General features: G+C 40.1%; 1 protein-coding gene across 4 annotated transcripts in view; it reads right to left on the bottom strand.

Moving 5' to 3' along the window:
* Positions 1–526: 526 nt before the first annotated feature.
* Positions 527–11,500, bottom strand: part of LOC140562343 (nuclear factor 1 B-type-like) — an 87,965-nt gene continuing 76,991 nt past the window's right edge. For all 4 annotated transcript variants that reach the window (XM_072687888.1, XM_072687887.1, XM_072687889.1 and 1 more), the window contains one exon: positions 527–6,855. In XM_072687888.1, the coding sequence (XP_072543989.1) occupies positions 6,729–6,855 (127 nt within the window). In that variant the 3' untranslated portion in view covers positions 527–6,728. The remainder of the gene's footprint in view (positions 6,856–11,500) is intronic.

Here is an 11,500-nt window from a genome sequence, read left to right as displayed (position 1 = left end):
TGGACACACAGTCGCCGCTGCGGTTCTTTTCTTCTTACTTCACAGCCTGAGTCCTAAATAACACACATATGAACATTCTCACAACTGAATCAAAAACGATCACAGTGCCTGAGTGTGAAATTCTGGCACTTTCAGGTTTTAGTGCTTACCCAATAGCTTTGTCAGTGGAACTATCTGCAGTTACCAAAAATTGTACAAACCAGTTTTTGAAAGTGAACTTTGTCCAACATTTTGATGCTGTTGTACCATAACCTGGAATACCTTGAAACTTGGCATTAAATGGAGAGTTTATCCTGTTATTTTGGATTACTTTCATTTATCATGAAACGTACACCTTTCTTTGGGGACAGGTGTACAAAACACCAGCGAATGCCTTCCCCACAGCACCTTCAAATAGTCAGCCCAACTGCGTCCTTCACAATTCATTAGCACAGATGTTTTCCCAGATACAGTGCACGATACTAAACAGTAGTGAGCCTAAAATGGAGACTCACAGTCTGAAAAAAAAGACAAAAGAACACTCAGCTTTGTAGCATAGCTCATTTTATTGTTTAAACAGTTTTGCATAGGAAATATATCCACTTCCAGTAATTGACTGCAGTAAAAACAGCTGCTAGCAGTATAGGCTGGATATAACAGTAACAATCACAAAAAAGTCAAGCGCTATTTACACTCATTTTTAATCTTGTGGCAATTTTAGCCCCCAGATGCAACTAGCTCGAAGGCAGTGCCTACTGTTTCGCTGTGAAAACTGTAAAACTCAAAACAGAACAAACAAACAAAAAAACACAAAACTGAAGAAATCAAAACAGCTGAAAAACAAGGCCTTCGCTATACAGCTTCTTGAAGGATACCTGCATTTCCTGAACTGTAAATGAAACATAAAGGTTTGGAAAAGTCTATGACGTACATTCATGAACTTACATTGCCTTACATTGCATACAACTGTGTTGTTACTACAATCACTAGAGGCTGATACAACCTTAAAACACTTGCTGCTGTTGTTGTTGTTGTCATGTCACAAATCCATGTGTGAATATACCATTAAGTTTGCAGAGGGTGTGTAAAAGTGCCACAAGACTCAAACGAAATTAACCCTGCTGTGGAGCTGGCAAGCATCTTTTTTTTATTTTTAATTTCAACTGACATTTTTTTTTCGTCATCTACTGTAGTACTAAGTGTAGCATTGACAATCTAAAGAAACACACTGCCCAACTATCCATTTAATCTCCTCAAAGAAATATCGAGAGACCAGGGCACTCCATCCAATATGACTAAAATATTCGAAAATGAACAAAGCACAAAAACGCTTAAAAAGGACACATCACATAAAACCCAGGGGGGGAGGGGGTAAAAAAAGAGAGATAAAAATACAGGAAGAGGCATCCCACACATTCTGTTTTGACTGAAGTTGTATTTGTTTTATTTATTCTTTTCCCCAAAGAAATCTCAATCAGTGTTTTTTTTTTATTTACAACAGGAAGTCCACTGAGACTCTGAGCTGGAACAGGCACTGCTTAACATATATATACTGTATATATATATATTTCATTTTTTTGTCTTTTTTGTATTTTTTTTTTGGTAAACGTCTCATAATATGCTGGTTTCTTAAAACGTTCCTGTTTATGTCGACCTGATGTTCATTCACGCCACTGAAAATGCCCTAATAATGTACATGGAAATGTAGAAATGGACTTAAAAAGGTCCTCCTGCCTTTTTTCCTGCAGTGATCCACGTTCGGGTGAACTAAAGACAGATATTGCATGAGTGCCACCAGCCCTCCTTGCATAAGGAAAATACTTGTGGGCTTCTCAATGTCCATGAGCATGGCTTTCAGAACCGATACCAAGTGTAATACTCAACGTTACCAGGCCATCCTCTCATGTAATGTAATACATGTAATGCTATGAAGATTTCATATTCACTAATGAACTGATTAAAACAAAACAAAAAAGGATCAGCCCTTTGAAAAAGAAGAAACATCTAAAAATCTACTGAAACAAAACAAAAGGGTAGAAATTGACCATAACTCCTCAGATAAGCCTCATAACACTGTAGGCTGTGATGAAGGGGGAAGTGTTATGAGCTACCATGATGACACTCAATCAGACTAGATGTAACCGTTCAGGCTAACTAGAGCACATTCAAACAACGCACCAATGAAACGGGTAGTGGGGACTGTGGAAAGTGCAAATGCTGTTTGCCAAATTCTCCTCTGTGATGACGACATAACGGGATGTCTACAAGGCCGTGCAAAGCCTTCTGGGACTTCTCCCAGTACCACCCCTGAAAACGGCACGATGAACGCGACTAGCACTTATCTTAGCATGGCGATTGCTGCCTCTGTCGGGGCACATGTAAACACTATGAAACGAACATGCCTACGTGTCAGCATCAGCATGGTATGTCACAAATAATGTCTCATCAGAAATCAAGATGTGCACTGCATCGTGGACAAGCTTCTACCAATGAGGGGGAAGGTGGGGGTGAAGGAAACATGCTTTCTTTTGCACAAGACAGCAGAACAATAAATGATGTCTTTAACAACATTACCCTGGTACTCACTGTTGGCAGACTCAAATCAGGCGGCGTTTTAAAGTGAAGAGGATTTCCGTATACGTCCCCAAAACAACAAAACGCGACCCTAGCCAACCTGAATTTATCATTTGTTCTCTTCCCATTTTTGAGATCACATTATCACGTCACACGCACTCTATGTCCACACTAACCAAAACAACACTCTGAACATTTATGAAATGTCTCCAAAAATCCAAGTTAATCTACACAAAACACAACAAAAGACCTTCATTGTTTTCTTTAAAACATTTACAGTCCCACATAGGAATTCACCTCCACTTTTTAAGTATAACAAAATGAAAACAAAACCAAAACAAAAATTACACAATCATTCTAATTCTTATTTTATGGGCAGCTAGAGCTGTATCTCGAGTCTAGACGCAAAACAATTTTGTTGTAGCCTATTTCTACAATAATAGTAATAAAAAAATGTTGGGCATCAAATTCATTGACTTTTTTTTCCAAAAGGTTTGCTTTTTACAAACAACGACAAAGAAAAAAAGTTTACAGTGTACAAACTTTTGTCTACAAGGCAGGCATTTCAATAGAAAGATCCTCACTTGCTCACATCTTGTAGTGTCAGAGTCAGCTTTACACATTCACACTCGCACATACACACACACACACAGCCACACTCGCACCGCACCAACACAAACGAATGTCACGGAGCTGCCAGAGCAGATTTTAACCCCTAAGGACTACTACCAAAAGACTATTGCTATTACCTCGGCCATCATTTTGGCCCTCACCCACAGCCTTCTTCACCATTTTGAACGCACCTTAGACCACAAAAACAATACTACGACCCTGACACTCCCATCACTCTAGGGGAAATGCACTTCAGTGGCATTGCCAAACGGTCATAAGGCTGCAAAGCACTTCAATTTTATCAAATCCTAAAGGAAAAAAAAGGCAGAGCAGTGCACATAAAACGGGGTGGCTTCTTTTTTTATTTACTTTTTTTACCTCTCTAAATTTGAATGAACATGTCCGTGAAGGAGGAGAGATAGAGCTTGACTTGAGTTTATTTTCTTTTATCCAATTTTTTTGTTTTATTTTTCTTGTTCTTTTGAGGATATGCTTTAAGAATGGATGATTGAATAATGGTTGAGTGTATGTGCAAACAGTAGAAATGTGTGGTGCAAGTCTGATAATGTCACGGTCGTCTTGAAAGTAAACCTATCAACTGATAATGACAATGCCCCATATAGCATTACGCCTGAGTTACAGAGTTTTAGTCTTCAGTGTTTAATTGAAAGGACACTATAGGTGGATGATTGCCTATGTGCTGTATAAGTGCTAAATGTTTAATCAGCAGTGAGATATCTTGGTCCTCCAGACCAAATGGGGAATAGATAAGGCTCTTCCTTCGAAGTCCAAAGCTAGCTATCACAAACAGAATAGAAAATACAGATAATGAGTTAATACAGTGTCCCCGAGCCTGACTGACATCTCGATAAGGCTAAAACTGGGAAGATCTCCAAGATAGCAAAGCAATAAAGAATAGCAAATTCATGTTTTCTGATTGTGAGAGGTTTTATCACGCAGGACAGCGTGGTGATTGTAACGCATTTTGTAACAAGTCACTTTTTTTGTAAAAATTTAAGGCATCTATTTGCATACTGCTTCTTATTATAAGCAGAAGCAATGCTTTATGTGTAGGTTACTCTTCATAGCGTTCAAGACACAGTACAGACAATAAAAAAGATGTTGAGACTATTAAATGATCTTGGCTGTTTGCCGAGTGAATGAACAGACCATGTGTAGTGTATGAATAAACTCACTGTCCTCATTGCATGAAAGGAAATGATGAATTGATTGATCTTAGTGATATGAAAATGTTCATTTTGCTCCGGATTTCATTGCTGATTGTCACTCTCAAGCCAAGCTTTCTCTCCTATGAAAATGAGCTTCTTCCAGGAGTCGAGCTAGCACCCCAGGTGTGAAGTTTAAAGAAGGTGTTGGTTAGTCACAGTAGACAGATCAGTGACTTTGCAGCCGTATTAGACCAAATGGTGCATTCTTTGCAGACACGCTACAAAGTGTAGAAAAAGAATTACTCCCCTCGCAGAGAATACGAAACAAAACAACCCTTACACGCCTCTCCATCGTTCAGTACACTCAAGTGAAAAAAAAAAACAAAAAAAAAAGAACAAAAAAAAGAAAAAAAGACCTTGTCATACACTGCATAGAAAGCAGTTCCCACTTTGGTCAATAAAAAAAAAAGGAAAATAACAACAACAACATCAACGACAACGTCAACATTAACCATGACAACATCAACAAAATAAATGTTTACACTATTTGTATCTCCATACTAGCTTCTAAAATTCGACATAGCTAAAAGCACTACCTACATAGGCAAAACTTGGTATTGCATAATTTTATAATTCTGGACCCCTCCCTCCCCAATAATGACTGGAAGATGAAAAACAAAAATAAAACAACACCAAAATACTGAAAAATAATGCTGGTTGATTATAAACTTTAGAACGGCAACTATACACAGCCTTGATATGCACTGTAAATGTGAGATAAAGTAGTAAATGGAGCTAAAAATCAACAATGTCACAATTTCATCCAGAGTACAAAATATTTCTTATCATAAAAATGTTATTTTTTTCTAAAACGGTAATAAATGCAGCAAAAACAAGTGTAGTGATGTCTATATTCAAAGGCAAGGCACGTAATGTGGACTATATATCTTCGTGCAAATTAAGATTATTGGAAAGATTAGTTATATAAATATATCTGATTGGAGAGGCGATGGCATTGGGGCTGCCGTGAACAATTGCGGATTTATGGGACTGCAACTCTTGGGATCCACCAAACTGGGCATAAAAGAAGCACCATGAGACCTAGCCTCACCCTGCAGGTTAGTGTTTAACTGAGTGCAGATTTTACACATAACACACACGCACACACGCACACGCAAGCACACACAATTACTCTTAAATTACTTCACCAGCCTGCGTTCCTCATGTTTCTCATGTAATATCACATTGTAAACAGTAGCTTTATAAGCTAATGGCCCAAATGAAAATGCACACTAAGTTGGTGGGTACTACATCAAAATAAGCCATTTTCTACATGTGGTGTATCTGTGTCTTTTCACCTTTTTAAGTTTCTGTTTGCCATTTCACAAAATAAATTAAACAAAAGCTACCCGAGTGCTGGGTACGGCTCAAGATAAGTGCTGTTTTGTTCGTGTTCAGTTCCGCTCAGGTAAACGTTCACTGTCAATCACACCTTTCCACCCTCAACTATCCCCCATTTTCATATTTGAGGATGCAATTTTAAATTGTATTTCATGATTTAAAAGTTTACTTAAAACTTTTACTCCCCCTTCCTTTAGAGTCCTAGGGCAGACAGACTATGATAGCTTCCCTTCAGTAAAAAAAAATCATTTAAATTGCACTTGCCTCATATGAGATATTTTCTTTTTCTTTTTGTTTTCTGAAAATCCTTTCTAGGATATATCAAAAAATGAATGGGGTTGTTTTTCTAACCTATTAATACAGGTCTTTTTCTTTCACTGAAAAAACAGAGTACTTAACTCTTAAGAGAGTAAAGTTAACCTTTACCTTTAAAGGAAATACAAATCCAGGATTGACAAGATTACAGATACCAGAAGGCGACTTTCGATCACGGAAAATGAAAATTTAGAGGGTAAAAAAAAAAAAAAAAACAGAAACATCTGAATTGCTAATAAAAATTGTTCCTATGATTATGTAATGAATTGTTTGAGCCTTGTTTGATGCGTTTTTTCAGAATTGGAGCCTTCTTTCCCAAAACGTCCAGCCAGCCAGCCCTTGTGTGCCTCTCCTTCTACACCTGCTCATAAATCAAGACTAGAAATTGTGACGTAAGAATGAGAGAAAACACTACGAGAGACTAGCGTGTCATGCAAAAACATTAAGGCATCTAATTTTTTTTATGGTAAATATCACAGTATGTCAGTTGAGGGGCCTCCTCACACAATGACTGACTGGCATGGAGAGGCTCGTGCCAGCTTTGACCCAGCCCACTCCTCTGTTCTAGGTCAAAGTCCTTCAGTGGGAGGGACAAAAGTCAATGGCGATTGTATAAGTGCTGCTTGCTGGTTTGTCCACGGACCTGTCACTCCAGAGTCTAGGCTCGGCCCCACTCGGTCAGTTGCTTGTCTCTGCCTGGAGAAGGGGCTCACCAATGATGTTTATGCTGTAATTCTGGACATTTGTTGGCAGAATCTGAGTCCCGTTCGACACTTGGAATGGAATTAAGCTCGCCCAGGTACCACTGTTGACACAAAAGAGAAAGGATTTATTGAATGCAGTACAACTAAACATACTAAAACCTGGGGTAACAAATGTATAAAGACAAACAAACCATGTGAAAGAATTACTTGAAACTCACTCGTTATTCTGAACAATAATTACTGAGAGACATTAAAACATGTTGGTGGTTAGTTCATACTTAATACATAAATAGCTCTGTATGTCTGTGAAATAAAGACAAGCTGAATCAAGCACACATGACTAACAAGATCATAATTAATGCCGACACTGAAATACGTCAGGAAATTGAAAGATTAGATAGTAAAGTTGCACAATAGATCATTTTTAGAACAGTTTTCATAATACTGATCTCTACAATTTTACAGAACACAGCAATATGTTTAGAAGATGAACAACTATTACCATCACAGATTAAATACTGTAAATGCTATAAGCCGTCAGACCAAATCTCAGATGTTCTAGATCCGTTTCTACGGATGTGCTCATTCTCTCGTGATCCAATAATTATCCCAATGTCTAGCAATGGTCAAAATACAGAACTGTGTAGGGCAGATGTGGAAATGGTTATACAAAGCACCATTAACAACCATCTGGTTCAATCGATAAAAACATGAAATCCTTTATATCAATGATGCATCAAAAGTATACATTTTTACCTAGTGATACAATCAAGTGAGACATGGTTTTGATCCAAATCATCTGACCGTTTGGAGGTAGGACATAAATGAAAACATTAACAGGTAACAGATTTCAAATTAACATGTTTCAGAGGAGATATGCTTCAGCTGCATTTTTAGTTCCTAGCAAAGGACAGTTTGTTTCTGTTTATAAGCAAAAAAGCTGTCTACATATAACTGTATACTTTTTACATTTTGGACTCTTTCTCCCCCTAAATGACTGAAAGATAAAAAAACAACTTTAATTTGATTAGGGGTTTCCATTTTTTCCCACAGTCTGTCTGAAGGGCTTCCATGCCTTCCCCCCCTTTATCATGGATAGCACCGGGGCACAGGAAACCCATAGAAACAAAGCTTCCTCAGAGAGTGGATGGATAAGGAGAAGGGGAGTCCACCCCCCCCCCCCCCCTTTAGGCGCGCCTGCACCCATCTCAACCCCCCGGGGGCTGACACCCACTCTCTGATCAATAGGGTTAAGTCAGGGGCTGATTGTGTACCGTACTTTCCCATCCGCATTCGACTAGCATGCTAGCCGCACAACAACACAAGACTGTTAATTGCGAGCTGCGGCGCGGGCCTTGAATGCGAAAGCGCCAGGGTGCACAAACACCATGTTGTTCCCTGGGGGGAGGACAGCGGGGGTCTGAATGGTACGTACATGTGTCGAATAATTAGGCAGGCCAGAAACCACTACTCACCCCCCCCACCCCCCCCCACATACACACACACCACCACCACCCCCACCTCCTCCTTTTCCGTCTCCCTCTCTCTTAAATACCTGTCTCACACAATCGGCGCTTTCTGTTTGCAGATTACAGACCGTGCTCCTGCTTCTTTCAACAGTGCTCAACACACACAGCCACCTCTTTGTTATTTTTCTCCTTCTTTTTTACTTTTTCCCTCACAAAAAAAAAAAAAAAAAGGCAGAACTGGCTGGGTGTGGGTGGCGGCAGCGGCGGGGTGGGCAAAAAAAGGGCATAGAGGGTTATTTGAAGGAAGGCAACAGTAAACAGAAGAAGCTGAGCGACTTTTCCCTAAGACCTCTGAGATGCAGGTGCATAGCTTCAGTTGATCAGCTGGAGGGTGGGGGTGTGGAGGGTTTAAAGGAGTTTTCTTTGGGGGTTTGTTTGTTTTCCAAAGAGGACATGAGGGGTCTCAGGCTGATGACTGGTGAAGGCGACAGGGACTCGGCGGATGTAGAACACTGACTTTATTCTTCCTCTGGCTGCCTGGAGTGACACGCCTGACTGTGGCCATGAATGCAGCTAATGATTCAGTCTGCATTTTATACAAATCACCCACAGCTAAGGGGGCTGAGACTTCACTTAAAACAATAGAGCCAAAGTTTATGATTCCAGCGACACAAACACGGTCGCACTTTACAAAGCATGGGATAGAAGCAGAGTGAAAGGATGGCTGGGGAAAACAGACTGGGAGCAGAAGACAAAGAGATAATGAATGAAAGGAGAGAAGTAAGAGAAAGGGAAAACTGCATCGCTTTACATGAGTGTATGTCTAATTTTGCACCAAAAAAATAATGCATTCACTTGCATTTTCTTGATTCAAATATGTACATAGCATCCACATAAATAATTTAGTTAGTTCTAATAAAAAAATAGTAAAAAGAAAGACAAAACCGTTGGTTTTAATGTTTTTTTTTCATGTGGAAACTTAAATCACATAAATTCAAGTGCATCACTTTATTCACTGTATAGACAAAACTATTTCTCTCGTCCCTTCACCGTCCTCGCTCTATGCTCCTCCTTTTGCCGTACCCTGCTCTCCCTTTCTTTCTCTTTCTGACCTGCCAGAAATCATCTGACAGGAAATGAGAGATTAAGTTTTTCCTACCTTGCTGAACAAAGAGAGCTCAGAGGAGGGAAATACTCGGCAGCGATTCGGCTTTAGATTTTTTTCTTAAGCTGGCTTTTTATCCCTTTCTTTCTCTCTCTATCTCACTCTTTCTTTGTGACATACAACTCACTCCAGAGCAACACAGGAGAGCCCAGCAGTAATGGATTACTTTCTGGGCGGTGCAGATGGTCCTCAACTCCTCAGTCCTCCTGTGGATCTCTGCCCCAGAGCCCAGCCTTGGCCTTTTGCACAGCGCCATTAGTGCCGTCTCCTGGCCGATTGATCGCCGGGGCTAGTGGGGTGCCACCCCTTCTTTAACAATTTCAAGTTCAGTCTGGCATTACCTAATGTCTGGTTTCCCCTGGATACCAGACGGCTTAAGACGTGACAGCTCCCATCCACAAGGGGGTTACAGGGGGTTATGGAGAAGGGAGAGGGAAAGGGGAACAAACAACATTCCTCACGCTTCGTGTCCCTTGTCAAATTCTGCACTATTGCTGAGCCCCTCTCACTATCCGTTTGCCCATCCTGCTCTTCTACCCTCTAAAGTCCACTTGGCTGTAGTGGCAAGCTTACAGCATGCTTCATTTGGGGATCAGGTCCTAAATTAGATTATCTAATGGCATCTTAATGGATTGCTGACCCCATTTCCTCCAGGATGGCAATGAGCAAGACTGGCTGCAATTCAATTTGGGCTGAGCCATGGGCCGACGTGCACGGTTCTCCGCCAAAGCAGCCCTGCCCGCATGCAAGCAACAAATTACATTTACATACAGTGGACCAATCACCCACGGCCCAGCTCGCAAACTATGTTAGTCTCCGTCTATGACTAACCGCTTTCTGTTTAAAGAAAAAATCTGACTGCAAAGCAGGTTTTACACAATCCAACAGCACAGTCGACCAAAATCGCTAGAAAACATTGATTATAAAATAGCAAGCCTGTGATGGAATGCGTTTCTCCACTGGTCCCATTTTTGTAGGAAGCTACAAAAACGAGATAAGTTTGAAGAAAGAGGCCCAGTAACCGTGGCGACCGCAGAGGAAACGGGAGCGTGCTCAATGCCACTTTGCCACACCACGGAATAAGTGCTAAAAGGAAATGCTGAGCAAGGGTTTTTGCCATGGGGAGAGGGAAAGAGAGAGATACTTAGGAAAAGAAAAGAGAGAGACAGAGAGAAAGAGAGGGAGTATGAGAAAGACAAGTGTCTACCATGTTGAAGGAGAAAGCCTGTATCAGGCTTGACTATGAATGCATGTATATTACAAAAAATAGAAAAGATGAATAATGATATTGATTATGAGACATATAAATGAAGTATGTATGAGGTACAAATTGAAGAGACTCCGGTCCAATTATGTTAGCCTCAACAGGTCAAGTCAATTCTACAATATTTGCACCGTACTTGTGCACATACTTATAATTGGTTACGATGTAATTTACTGTACTTTGGAAGAGCAGAATGGTCAGAAGATGCTGGGATTCTGCGCTAAAATATCTGCAGTTCATTTATTTTACTGCATTTGTAATCTTACAGAAGCACATGTTACATTTCTCTGTAATGCTAAAACTGGCAAATGTAGTCCCAGTGTGTACAATCCCAAAAAATAAGCCAGTTAAGCTGGCTAAGACTAGCTAGAGCAGAGAAAATATAGTGGCAAAGTTTCTAAAATGCATAACATTTTTCAAAGCTACCAGCTAACATAATTAAAAAGCTGTTACATGTAATAGCATATTACATGTACAGTATCAGCATGTAATCGGGATAACGGCCCACAATTGTCATTTCGGTGCATGGTAAAGGCAATTTTTTTTGTTAATAATAACAACAGAAAATGGACGTCTGAGACCTATGATGATATGTATTGCAATATGGCCTGAGAGGATTATCTCATTGGGAGGTGATAAAACAGAGAAGAGCTACATATTAAGGCTGTCGGGGCTCAGAAAATCTAGGCTGACCTTTAGAAATATGCAGCCTGCTGCCTTTGCTAAGCCCAAAACAGATGCTCGTCATTCGAAGAGTATGTCTGGAGTTCTGCTATTTCCCATAAGTAACAACCGTTGTTACTCTTGTTGTTTTTAAGGAATATAAGGCATTAACCACTGATGCTCTC

This window comes from Salminus brasiliensis, chromosome 9 (genome assembly GCF_030463535.1).
Source record: "Salminus brasiliensis chromosome 9, fSalBra1.hap2, whole genome shotgun sequence".
In the NCBI taxonomy this organism is placed as follows: Eukaryota; Metazoa; Chordata; class Actinopteri; order Characiformes; family Bryconidae; genus Salminus; species Salminus brasiliensis.
The sequence above is the reverse complement of the archived record's forward strand: the minus strand, read 5'-3'. Positions and strand labels throughout refer to the sequence as shown.